The sequence below is a fragment of the Amblyomma maculatum genome, chromosome 1 (genome assembly GCF_055883805.1).
Source record: "Amblyomma maculatum isolate TAMU_Amacu chromosome 1, ASM5588380v1, whole genome shotgun sequence".
NCBI lineage: Eukaryota > Metazoa > Arthropoda > Arachnida > Ixodida > Ixodidae > Amblyomma > Amblyomma maculatum.
This window is the reverse complement of record NC_139344.1, coordinates 285,476,247-285,490,605: the sequence shown is the minus strand read 5'-3', so window position 1 is coordinate 285,490,605 and position 14,359 is coordinate 285,476,247. Positions and strand designations below refer to the sequence as shown.

At 45.1% G+C, this 14,359-nt stretch overlaps 1 protein-coding gene across 2 annotated transcripts in view; it reads left to right on the top strand.

Moving 5' to 3' along the window:
- Positions 1 to 14,359, top strand: part of dsd (attractin-like protein dsd) — a 153,137-nt gene that overhangs the window by 67,977 nt on the left and 70,801 nt on the right. For both annotated transcript variants that reach the window (XM_084591538.1, XM_084591539.1), the window contains one exon: positions 11,031 to 11,234. In XM_084591538.1, the coding sequence (XP_084447664.1) occupies positions 11,031 to 11,234 (204 nt within the window). The remainder of the gene's footprint in view (positions 1 to 11,030; positions 11,235 to 14,359) is intronic.

Sequence of the window (14,359 nt, the reverse complement as noted above, 5' to 3'; positions counted from 1 at the left end):
AACGAGACGAAGAAACTGCGTGGCTAGGAACGACTTCGACGCAATCAACTTGCGCAAACAACCAAACTGTTGGCAGAACTGCGCAAAATGAGTGGCGAGCGGATGAGTGAGCATATTAGCGGATCAGCGCTGTCGGCGCGTTGGCGAAGTCCATTTGTGTTCCGAGGGGTGGAAGGGCAGCAGGAGAAAGGCGCGCGTGGCTTACAATGCCGAGAAGGCCAGAAAAGAGGTTCTATTGTATGAGCGCACGGCAGGGAAGATGCAGCAGCTGGAAATTTTTTTTTTTTTTCTTTTCAAGGATTTCGCATTCCACTACTTTTGGCGCGAGCACTCAGAAGCCAGATTTCATTGTTATAACCGATAATGTGGCACGAGGGCATTGTAGTAAGCGGGTTATTTACCATAGAAAACATACAAAAGTGGACAGTGCAACAGGTTTTCATTGTTGTAACCGATATATTGTTAAAACCGGTATCATTGTAAGTGGACTTGACTGTATAACTTCTTCCTGGGCAAATTGGTGCATATTGAGCATTGTCGTTAGTCTGTGTGTGGTTGTTTTTTTGCGTTCTAACTTTACAATGCTCAATATAAACTGGCATCTTCAGTGACCAACGTCATAATGGAAGGCTCCAGAAATTTCGACTAGTCAGATTTTAACATGCACTGTCATCGCACAGCTTTGCATTCTGCCTCCAATAAAAAACAGCTGCCCTGGCTGCAGTTGAATCTGCATCCTCGGGAAAGGCCCTAACCACTGACCCTTATGGTGGAGTGAGATGGGTTTGTTATTTCAAGCACATAAGTATGAGCACTACAAATACAGAGAACAAAATGACTGTCTCAGCATATACGTACCAGTGAATAAAATAGATGCTCTAGACCGCATTGCTCTTGAGGTCAGAATGTTACTCTGGAACTGAAACATTACATGTACTATTTAAATGTCCGTACACCCAGGGTTTCGCAGGGGGGAAAAGTTTGTTATATTGAAACTACAGTGCTAAACTTTGTTGAATCAAGGAAAAAAATATGTGCATTTCAGTGGAAGTGAGGAACTGAAATGAAGAAAGTTTGTTGCATAGCGAACTTCATTATATTGAGGTTCGTTATATTGATGTTCAACTGTGTTTACATACTTGACAGTGCATATATACCACAAATCATCTTATATTCCTGTTACGCGGGCAGGGTTAACCGCAGTTAGCGTAACCGTGGTTACACCACTAACCGCGGTTATTGCAAACTGAGCTTGGCGACCTCGGTTGGCGTCGTTAACCGAGGTTATGGCGGCATCTGTTGACGGTGGCTGCTCTTCGGAGCCAGAGTGCAAGAGGCGTACGAGCGGGTCTGCTTCAACGATGTACTCATTTGGGCACTATATAACATTTAAAGATTGACGTATAGAATAGGCGGCGTCTGCTGTGCCGCCTGACGTCTTTGGTTATGGCCTTCACTGTGACAGCACAGCGGCTGCGTACTGAAGCCTCGTCCTGTCTACATTTGTGCAGCTTGTTGCTTAGCAGCCTTAGCTGTATCATGAAAGTAAACAAGTTCGCAACACTTGCAGCACGAAATGCCACTATCAGGCTAAGCTACGTTACACTTACTGTGGCGGTGGAGCACGCGAGCACAGCAAATGACTGCGCTGTATGTAACCCCCTAGTCGTCGCTAGGCCTAAATGGTTTCGCTTCGAAACTGCGGCGATCAGCACTTTGGAACTGATCAACGCTGTCTTAAGTGGTCTACTTATGAAATTGCCTATAGTAAAAGAACGATATGATTATTTCTGGCGATTCATTAATTGCAGAGCTAGTATAAGCAGATCGGATGTGCCGCAATGCACTGGCGGCAGTTGGCTTGAGTAGAAGCTTGTTTGTATCGTGGCTATCGCTCTTACTAGCAATACGCCGCTGGTCAGTGATCCTCAAGAGTGATTCATTCTTTATATTCGGCTTATCATACCAGATGCCAACAACTTTTAGCTCACTTCATTTCTGACATCGGCGATAGCGATCCGCCATGTCGTTTGTGTACAGCTTGTGGGAGGGAGGGGCCACCATGGCGGTGTTTACAGCGATCGAGGAGGTGTTGCCATCGTGTGTGCTTGACCGCGCTGTTGACGCCTCTTCAAATGGCACTCTGGAAACCACATTATAAATAGATATTTGTACATGGAGCTTTGTTCCGCCAATCACCACGTCACTTCAGCTGTTGTACTTAATGGGCAATGGCCTCCGTAACCTAGAACGGCGACGAGCTTTGTAACAGCAGCGAACCGCGATTGGCTGTTAACCATGGTTTAGTTCAGTAACCTTGGTTAAGTGTAATCATGGTTAAGCCGGCCGTGTAACTAGGATATTACTTGCTTTCAACAAAGGGTTTGTTTAGGACTGCCTAATTTCTGTACAGTGAAACCTCGTTAATATGCACCCGCTTACCAAGTAGGTGTGGTTAAAACGTAGTTGTGAAGATTCCCCGGCTGAGTCGCTATTGAAACCCATGTATTGGTTGACCGCTTAAAGCGTACTGGCTTGTGAAGTGCCTAGCTGTTAATATGCACTTTTCGTTGCAGTTCGGCTGACGCTGTGCTGCGACGCAAAACGTTTTCACCTTTCCAAAGAGCGTTGTGAACGTGCGGACTGCCGGTCATACAGCTATAGTGTAAAGGATTCTAGAAAAAGTACGCGGTTATTTTGACCATGTTCCAATGAACACTGTTCGCCGCGGTGATGTCCATGTCAATAGGCAGCCAGGGAATCGTTGGCCACTTCAATATCGTTGTTGGCAGCCCTATCGCAGTAATCATCACAGTCAACCCAGCCTCAGTACCAATCCAATCCAATCCAACTCGCCCACGTGACTTCGCGCTACGCGTGCAGGCGTGCAGTTGTGACGTAGCGGACGTAGCCTATCTTCCTTTCTTTGCTTTGTGGATGTAGTGTGCAAGTGGTGATTGCATCCTTTGTATTGAGCTGTGCTGCTTTGCGAAGCGGTTGTTGCGTGAGTGTGTGTGTGTGAATGGGCGGCACTATGCCCCTCCCTAAAGTGATGAGGATATCGAGAATGAGGACAGCGGCGATGACTTGGAAAGAGCTGATTCAGGCCTTACTGTGACGGAAGCCGCTCAGGCATTAACTGTTAATAGAGTGTTCGCTGAGAAGATGGGCCTTATAGAGAAGCTTGCTCGCGGTGTCGCTGATTTTGAGACGGCTGTTGCCGCCACGGCGGAAACTGAAAATGGCCGACTGGTCGGCAGGACGGGAATAAAGTGCACGTACGTGTATTCACGGGATATTTACAGTGTCTGTTTTTTTTTCTTCACTTTTGGAGGGTGAGTAATGGCAAATTTGTTGTAATCGGTTAAGGTGTACTGCCGAATAGTACGTACTTTTGCCGCGTCCCCACCAACTACATATTAACGGGTTTTACTGTACCAGCACGCACTATTAATGGTGGTAGCCCTCTAATCAGTCATGTGTTATCAAATTTACCTATTCCTAGTACTGCCATCCTATGCATTGATCTCACAAATCATTTTCTAGTTTTAATGTGCCTTTTGTTGGATCGCATATCAGACCTGACCTTTACAAGGCAAAGTTAGTGAATGGAGCTGAGATTGCTGACTGGTTTTCAGTAAGGATGTGCAAATGTTGAATAGTAATTCTTGAATCGAATATCAAATCAAATTAAGAAAATAGCCTGAATATTGAATGTTTAAAATATCGAACTTAGTTTAGCAGATCCAACTTCAAGGGAAGGAGGAAAATGCTTGAATTATCCAAAAGTTGGAATTATCGAATGGCACTAAAATACTGCCAAGAATCGTTTGCTTCAAAGTAATTTTATCTAATGAGCGCTTAAAATATAGATGTGCAGATGAAAGCCAAGTGCCAAAGATATTTCGTAATTTTTTCAAGGGCTTTGCGACACTATCGGAAATGTTGACCAGAATTGAGCCCATTTTGCAGTGGGACGCAGTAGCAGTGGTGCAAATGGCTCCTTTGCAGCTTGAGGATGCCTCACCGCACGGACAGTGAATTGTGCGGTGAAGCATCCCCCAAAATGAAACGGTTCAGCATACTTGGAAGTGCGGAGGAAGCACGTGGATGCAAGAGAGAGAAATAAGGGTAGATTTTTAAGACCGGCGTGACGCCATCTCAAAATAGAACTAAATGACCAGTGACGGGCAAAGCAGTTTCGGAACGGTGCGTCAGGCCGATGCACATGCCAGATGGCAGTGGCGGGTGTGTGAATTTAAGAAAAGTGAAAGTGGATCTGTGCTACTGAGCCATATTTCGGCTATGGGGAATTTTCAATCGTTGTTTGGCTGCTACAGAGCACTGTTACACCACTTTTACAAGCAATCCATTACTAGGGTGGTCTATTTAGACGATTGCTGGCTTCGCGGGTTGCGCCTAGATGCAACCCCCTATCCGAATTGACAAGCGTCCGACACCACAGATTTACATGGGCGCCAGCTGGGACTGCGCTCCTTGTTTCGTATTGTGTGAATTAACAGGGGGTCGAAACAACAAGATTTTATTGTATTTTGTCTTCCCTGCACGGCACTGAGCCTGTCACAAAATACAGTAAAATCTCGGTGATACAAACTCGTATAATACGAATTTCGGGATGATACGAATTCGTGAAATTCCTAGGCACACAGTGCATTGTAGTATGAGTAGTATAGTCGGTGGCGCACGCGACGGCGTATGCGCATGGGCCGTACATCGTAGACTTCACGACCGCTAGTCGAGCTGTACGCATTGTGAGCAGTCTGTGGTGCCGCATGGCTGGCACGTCGCCATCACTTGTCGTGCTGTACGTACCACGAGAAGTCCGCAGAGCCGCGCGTCGCAATCGCCTGTCGCGCTGTGTGCGCCGCAAGTGGCGAGCTGTGACCGCGCGGCCGTAATTAACTTTCTCGGGCGTAAATAGATCTGCACGACTGCCTTTTCCATGCTTCTGCATACTTATTTTCGTTCGTTTTGATGATACGAATGTTCGGACGATACGAATTTTTTCGCGACCCCGTGAGATTTGTATCACCGAGGTTCTACTCTATATTGAATATTTCATTGTCTGAATACAAGACATTCAATTTGTGAATTGCATAATTTGAGAACTTGTTACTTTTGTATTCACACACACACCTTGTTTTCGGTTTCAACAGTTCAAGACGTACAACAAGCATTTTCACATTCCTTCAGAGATTTAACGTTCTTTTTGAATCACATTCTTCAAGAAAGGCGCCGGCTGGGACTGCGCTCCTTGTTTCGTATTGTGTGAATTAACAGGGGGTCGAAACAACAAGATTTTATTGTATTTTGTCTTCCCTGCACGGCACTGAGCCTGTCACAAAATGCAGTAAAATCTCGGTGATACAAACTCGTATAATACGAATTTTGGGATGATACGAATTCGTGAAATTCCTCGGCACACAGTGCATTGTGTATAATGTGCAAAATTTCAAATGGTCCGAACACTCTCCCCCGCCACTACGAATGATACGAAAGCATGAACTGCGACTGCAACCTTGAGCACTACGCACTGCCCGCACATCGTTGATTCCGCGATCGCCAGCCGCGCTGTATGTACGCATCACGAGCAGTTTAGGGTGACGCGTGGTCCGCACACCGCCGACGTCGCGATTTTCTGTCGAGCTCACGCTGCGAAAAGCTTTCAGCGACACTTGAGCTACAAACCACGGACGTCACAACTGCCATAGCTAGCGGCGGCATACGCAGCGGGTACGCACAGACCGGACATAGCAATCCGCGAGCAGTTTGCGGCGCCGCGCGGCCCGCATGTTGCCATCCCCATGCCGCGAGAAGTACGCAGAGGCGGATGGACTGCACATCGCCGGCATCGTGATCGTTTTCCACGCCGCGAAAGGTTTGCAGCGGCGCGCAGCCATGAGTAGTATAGTCGGTGGCGCACGCGACGGCGTATGCGCATGGGCCGTACATCGTAGACTTCACGACCGCTAGTCGAACTGTACGCATTGTGAGCAGTCTGTGGTGCCGCGTGGCTGGCACGTCGCCATCGCCTGTCGCGCTGTGTGCGCCGCGAGTGGCGAGCTGTGACCGCGCGGCCGTAATTAACTTTCTCGGGCGTAAATAGATCTGCACGACTGCCTTTTCCATGCTTCTGCATACTTATTTTCGTTCGTTTTGATGATACGAATGTTCGGACGATACGAATTTTTTCGCGACCCCGTGAGATTCGTATCACCGAGGTTCTACTCTATATTGAATATTTCATTGTCTGAATACAAGACATTCAATTTGTGAATTGCATAATTTGAGAACTTGTTACTTTTGTATTCACACACAACTTGTTTTCGGTTTCAACAGTTCAAGACGTACAACAAGCATTTTCACATTCCTTCAGAGATTTAACGTTCTTTTTGAATCACATTCTTCAAGAAAGAAACAAATAAAACCTACTGCTTAACCACGGTGACCCTGAATTTCAGACAAACTGCTCGCTGAAATGCGAAAAAGGAAAGCGTGCATAAGCCAGAGCGTCAGTCTTTTCTGCTTATCTATTATTTAGGTACAAAAGATTTAGTAGCCTCTGCTCTAATAAACCAAAACAACCAAGAAGAGTGTATGTTGATAATAATAATAATGATGCTGAAGATTATAATAGTGCTACTACTAATAATAATAAAGGAATTCTGAATGCTTTCTTAAATTCCTTTATTGATTCCCGAGATATGGTTCCACCTGAGTTTTGTAATGCAGCTAATAATTTACCACATTTATTTATATTTTTCTTTTCCAGTACGCTCTCTAAACACTGCCAGTCCTGTACTAGGTTACGTCCATTGTCCTCTCATAAAAATGATCGCCCACGTCTTTTCTGAGGTTATCTTTTATATACAGTCGAACCCGAATATATCGAACTCGAAGGGGATCGCAAATAGTTCGATATATCGATAATTCGATATACAAAAATTGGCTTGTGACGGCACATACGATGCCAAAAAACGATACCGCATGTGTCGCGTAATCAACCCACTTGCATAATGAACCCACCCTCCACTTTTGCACCCGAGAATTTTAAAAACAGCTCGCTCACATGCAAGCGATTGACCGATCGCAGCGACGAGCGGCAGCGACAGAGCGAAAAATTTCAAACTTGTTGGAACTGCGTCTCTCTTGCCGCTCGAGCCACCGCGACAGCTCAATACAATGTTTCTGTGTCGCTGCGCAGAAATCGCGAGCGTTTTCGCTTGCATGTGGATGGCGTGCGTCACTCCGTTTCGGTCGTCGCATCCACAGCTCATTTCTTGGCAGCGTGCCAAGATGCTGCGCAGCGATAACGTCAGGGCGCGTTTATCTTTTTATAGCTCCTCCAGTGGTGGGAGCGAACTTGGCAGAGTGCCCGTGATGGCTTGATTGCACAAGCCTGGTTCGATTTATCACGCCGCTCTTGGGGCTGGCGTCATGATCGCAGCAGCAGACCGCGTGCTTCCGTTGATTCATACATGCAAAGATAAACGGCTCCCGCCAAAAAAAAAAAAAGCCTGCCGCTTCTTACCGTCCGCAGCCGCCATATCTTGCGCTACGTCGCGCGTACAGCACAACGATAAGAAAGGATGACTCGCAAAAAAAAAAGAAAAACAGAGAGAGCTGCTGCTTCTTAACGTCCGCAGGCACCATAGCCACGTCAGCCAGCGCGCAGAGGGTTCGCAACACACGCTGGAGAAAGCGTCCGATGTCTGTCTGAAAACGGGCTGAGCTGGCTTGGCGCATGCGTAGCGCATGCTGAAGGAGAGAGATAGCTCGGCAAAAGAATGGGCACACCCACGCACATGGCTTGCAAACGTCATGTGTTGGCGCACGGGAAACGATAACTGCAGATGCGCGCGCCTTTGGGGAATGGGCGCGGCGCTGTCCAGAACTGTCCTCTCATTCCTTCCGCACGTGGCTTGAAAACGTCATGCGGCAAACGGCCAAGGGTGATGCGATCGTCTTTGGGGAAGGCACACTTTCCAATGCGTGGTGCGGAGTTCGATATATCGAACGACCGGTGAAATTGAGTTCGATATATGACGCGGCTTTCCTATACTTTTACATGGGATTTTCAAGGGGATATTTCGTGAGTTCGATATAACCAAAATTCGATATATCCGGCTTCGATATAACCGGGTTCTACTGCAGTTACTTTTCCAGCCTGGAACTTTTCCTGGGGAACTGAAATGTGGAAAGATATTTGAGTATTGAAGTGGGCTGATCCTAAATTACTGATGAACTATAGGTCAATTTTTAGGCTATCATTTTCCAATGCAAATCATAGAAAAACTTTTTCAAATTCACTTAACTAAGCATCTAAACAAATTCAACATAATTCATTGCAGTTTGGGGTTCGCCCTGGATTCTCAACTGATCTCGCCTTTATTGTTTGAACTGACAGACTCGATGATGAAAGAAAGAAAAGATAAATGAAAGAAAGTTCTCTGGCTGTTTTTATTCACTTGTCAAGGGCCTTCAACACAATCATACAGTATTGTTTAGTAAATTGAAAGCAAGTGGTACATCAAGTTCACATTTGCTTGTCCTCATTTGCTTTTGATAAAAAAGGAAAAAAAAACTTTCTCCTTAACCGACCTTTCATTGTTCGCATCTCTAGGGTTTACTATAAAACTAAGTACTCTAATAGAGGAGTGCCTCAGGGAACCATTGTTGGACCATATTCAAATAAGCATATTCAGACAATAAATAAAAATGTGTCCACATTCAATTGAATACTTTAAGTACAGTAAAATATCGTTAATTCGAGCTTCACGGGACCGGGAAAAAGGTTTGAATTATCTGATGTTCGAATTATCGAATGGCCTCGAAAAAACTGACAAGAACCATTTGCATTACAGTAATTACCATATGATTTCGCGTAACGAACCCATACGCATAATGAACCCACCCATCGCCGATTTTCACTTCAGAATATGGAAAAAAAAAAGGCGTCGATGGTTACAGTATCCCTTCGTCTCGCGCTGACACTTTACCCATTTCTTGGCAGTGCGCCAAGATGCTGTTCAATGATAACATCACGGTGTGTTTGGTGTGTGCCCTAGCAAGGGGGGAAGCAAACTTGGCAGAGTGCCAGCGCTTGTCCAGTTGTGCAGGCCTTGTTTTCAGTACGTTTGCTTTATCAATGCATGGCGATTGGGGCAGGCACCGTCTGCTGCCACTCAATCATTGGAATGCACAACAGCAGCAAATGCCTTTGGAAGCGAACGATGCTGAAAGCCTGCGTTATGTTTGTGGCTGACCGCATGTTTTCATTGATGGCCTGTAGGTGGAAGCATGGACGACACTTGTAAAAAAAAAAAAAAAAAAGTTTTTTCTGCGTAATTCATAGCGGCTGTCTGAAGTCATAGCGTTTCATGGGCTTTGGCTGGGATCATGCTGACAGTACTTATCTGTATTTGCGAATTAGCAGTGCTCAAATTAATGAGCATTTAGTTGTGAGTTTCGGAGGTTGCACAGAAGAAAGAGCAGGCAGTCGCCACCGTGGCCGCCAACCCCTACCCTCTGGTGCTGCCGGCCGCCACGCTGGTCACGGTGCCATTTAGGCTTTACCCACTCTTCCATGGCTTTACCTGGTTTCATCTTCTGTCCCCGTTTTGGACATGAACAGCCTGTAACTGTACCGCTCTTTCACGGAGGTGTTTATTTGGCCATGTGCTGTGCTCCAATCCTCCCAGACGTGGCAGCACGTAGTTCGAATTATCTATAAGGGAACCAACTCGTGTTCAAATTAACTGTCTTTTTTTGTACACAGATCTCTATGGAGCTTGGCCGAACCAAATAGTGTAGCTGGAATTATCAGAAAATATTAATTATCGTGGTTTGAATTAATGAGCTTTCACTGTATTAGCAGAGGGAGTTCAGGCCAAAGGCCAACACTTTTCAGCAAAGCTAACTATGCAAAGAAACATATCGCAAACAAATTTGGTTTTGCCCATCATCAGCATAATTTACTGTTGTCTGTGAGACCTACCAGCATTAAATAAAGGAAGAGGAATCATTTATAAGTTATAGTAATAAACTTTATTTTTAGTATGCCATCTTCTTTACAGGTATTGTGTTATTAACAGTTGCAGTTGGTGAAAAAGACCGGGGAAAAGTTAGAATTATCTGAAGTTTAAATTATCCAATAGCCTAAAAAAAAAATAGAAACGCTTGCATTACACTAAATTTATTTGGCAAAAAATTGCAAGTGCAATGATGACTCGTTCCAATCAATTCCTTATTGCGTGCAGTATCTAAGCAGAACTGTTCAATTCTCCACAGTATGATGTGGTAGCTGCAATGCCTATGTTACATGTGAGGCCACATGACACGCTGAACATTGCTGGACGAGCACAAATTTTTTGAGCTTAGGAAGAACCACACAATGGAAACGTGCAAAATGTCCAGTACTGCCAATGACAGTTCAAAGCACTATGCAACTGTGATCGTGTTTGCAAATGGTGCAATGGTGCAAAGGTTTTTGAAAGTGAAACTGAGTAGTCGGCCTATTGCCAGAGATGAGGCAGTTCATGTTTCGTCATGCTTGCCATTGTGTGCACATCAGATGTGCGCGGTCAACTCCACAGCGTCAAGTTCAGGTTTGAGGAGGGCTATTTTGATGATCGCTTGTGGTGATAAACGTACCTGAAAGCAAGGTGCAAAGCATAGCTGCCAGTGCCTTATTTCATTGTACATGCCTTGCTTAGTAAGGCTGACATTTGGTGAATGCAGTTGGTCACAGCTAGATTTTAGTTTATTGCTCACGAAAAGATAGCATAAGAGGAGAAGAAAATAGTTGAGCAATCTGCTCAAACGGTTTTTCTTTACTGGGAGGCAAGAACAGCTGTCAGTTTAGCACATGCACTTTGAACAGTTGTTGCAGCGTGGAGTGTTATCTTTCATTCTTAGCTGTGCTCTTTACTAGGTACTCAAATTTGCCGAGTACCAGCACATGCCATGAAAAGTACACTTCTTGTCCGGTTTCTCTCACCTGCTTCCAGGCAACAAGACTGAAAAGGCCGTGCTATCGGACAACTACCGTGTGAAGTGCGACAACTCGTGCAGCTCACGTACAACGTGCAAAGCCTGTCTGTTAGGTAGCTGCATGTGGTGCATCAGCCAACAGCGATGCCTCGAGACCAATGCCTATGCTGCCACCTTTCCCCTGGCACAGTGCACTGAGTGGACCACTACCAAGTGTTCAGGTAGGCTGCAGTCCATGCAGTTATGATAATGCCCTCCTGCTGCTAGCTGTTGCACACGTGGGTAAAAAAAGGTATAGCACCATTAGCAGGGGCATGACACGTTCCATGTGCTGGGAGCAGTAGTTTGATAAACTTGAACAACACTGCTATACTTTCGTATGGGATTTTGAGGGAATTATCCTCCCAGTTTGATATTACAAATAATTACATATAATCTGTAATTTACTGTACATAGTTTCGCATAGGTTTTTTTTGTTTTTTTCTAAATTTCGTGTTAAACTATAAATACTTCATGCACATTCGTGATACATCAACTGCTAATTGCTTCTTGGACCACTGATATGAAATGAGATGTTTGAAACATACTCTGTGCATTGACACCAAAAGGGTACTAAAATAATGTCTTTTTGGTTTAAAAGTAATACTGATTGGCAATAAATATACTTGTCATATGGTGTTATGTTGAACATCAAGTTAAAATTAATTGTGTGAGAAAAAAAACTGTTGGAGAAATTTATGTGCGCCTTTACTTTTGTTGGGAAGGAGTGTACCCACATCATTTATGCTAAACTTGTCAGGACACTTTGCATACAGCAGAACCCAGCTGTTATATTTTTCACTGGGTGATAGAAAAAAGAAACTGGGAAATGTGTGAGTAGCATTTTTTAAAAACTGAATGGAATGCAAATAGTTCAGCGAAGCGCAGATTCAAATTCACATCAAATAGTGATAGACATAAATATGAATAGAATATTTTTATGCATATTTGCTACTTCTAAGAACATTTGTACAAAATGATTATTTGTACAAAACAGCAGACATGTTAGCAGTGGCGCAGTGGTGTGATGCTATGCCTTATGGAGTTCTAGATATTGTTGTAAAAAAAAAAAAAAAGAAATTAGGAGGATGCATACTCTTTACCTGAAGAGTAGGCTCGTTTAAGTTTGATTTCTATTCTGCGAAGCTTTTAAAAAATTTTCTTGTTTAAATTTTTACATATTTAAAATTCTTATTACTGTAACATCAGTAGACATCCCAAACAATACAGTCGAACCCGGTTATATTGAACCCGGATATATCGAATTTTGGTTATATCAAACTCGCGAAATATCCCCTTGAAAATCTCATGTAAAAGTATAGGAAAGCCGCGTCATTTATCGAACTCAATTTCACCAGTCGTTCGATATATCGAACTCCGCACCACGCACTGGAAAGTGTGCCTTCCCCAAAGACGATCGCATCACCCTTGGCCGTTTGCCTCGTGACGTTTTCAAGCCACGCGCGGAAGGAATGAGAGGGGACAGTTCAGCGACGGCTGGTCTGGGCAGCGTCGCGCCCATTCCCCAAAGGCGCGCGCATCTGCAGTTGTTTCCCGCGCGCCAACACATGACGTTTGCAAGCCATGTGCGTGGGTGTGCCCATTCTTTTGCCGAGCTATCTCTCTCCTTCAGCATGCGCAACAACGCATACGCCAAGCCAGCTCAGCCCGTTATCAGACCGACGTCGGATGCTTTCTCCAGCGTGTGTTGGGGATGTTTATTTTATTTATTTTTTTATCGTTTATCCTTGCATGGTATGAATCAGCGAAAGCACGCGGTCAGCTGCTGCGATCATGACGCGTGATAAATTGAATCAGGCTTGTGCAATCAAGCCATGACGGGCGCTCTGCCAAGTTCGCTCCCCGCCACCGCAGGAGCTATAAAAAGATAAACGCGCCCTGACATTATCGCTGCGCAGCATCTTGGCACGCTGCCAATGAGCTGTGGATGAGACGACCGAAACGGACTGACGCGCGCCATCGACATGCAAGCGAAAATCCGCGGCGACACAGAAACCTTGTTTTGAGCTGCCGCGGTGGCTCGAGCGGCGAGAGGGATGCAGTTCCAACATGTTTGAACATTTTCGCTCTGTCGCTGCCGCTCGTCGCTGAGATCGCTCAGTCGCTTGCATGTGAGCGAGCTAGCCTTAACGCATTTTTTTTTTTTTTTCAAATTCTCGGGTGCAAAAGTGGAGGATGGGTTCATTATGCGAGTGGGTTGATTACGCGACACATGCGGTATCGTTTTTTGGCATCGTAAGTGCCGTCACAAGCCGATTTCTGTATATCGAATTATTGATATATCGAACTATTTCGCGATCCCCTTCGAATTCGATATATCCAGGTTCGACTGTATTAGTAAGTCATGCGCACCACGACATGTTCACTAGGGGTGCCCCCCTAACGCGCTTGGTACGAATGATCCTTCGTGGCCTATGCATTGCCAACCCACCTGGCATGCAGAGGGTTTGCTTTGGCATACGGGGTTTAACGATCTAAAGCGACTCAAGTCATGCGCGATGCCACAGTGGAGGTCTCTGGAAATTTCGACCACATGGGGTTCTTTAACGTGCACTGACATCGCACAGCACACGGGCACCTTGCTTTTCGCCTCCATCGAAAAGTGGCCACTGCGGCTGGGATTCGATCCCGCATCCTTGGTCACAGTGGTCGAGCGACCTAGCCACTGCACCACCATAGCGGGGCACATGCAAAGCGCCTTGGTTCAAACCTCAGTAGCGACAAATTTATTTTATTGAATTACTTTTGTTTTCTGAACTACCCTCATTGGAAGAACCTCAGTGCCAGTTTTGGTTTCACTTAGACGCTCCATCAATTCGTTAGGTTTATTTGAAATTCCTTCACGAGGTCATGTGGTTGTGGTGTCATGATCCTATCAACCGATCAGGATTTTATCTGACTGCCGTCTACGGCAACAGTGGCTTTTCAGAGGAGTAAGCTATATACGCTATCGCATAATACAGATCACTGATGTCCTCTAGTGGGTGCACAACCCACGGTCAGTATTTTGGCTGCATGACCATGATGTCATACGAGCAGGAAAACTATCTTTTGCTGCTGGAGATGACAACGAATGTACTACAGTCGAACCCGGATATATCGAACTAAAAGGGGATTGTGAAATAGTTCGATAGATCTATAATTCGATATACAGGAATCTGCTTGAGACGCCGCTTCCGATCATGAAAAATGATGCAGTATTCGTTGCGTAATCAACCCACTAGCATAATGAACCCACCCTCCACTTTTCTCAAAAAAAATTAAAAAAAAAAAAAAAGCCATTAAG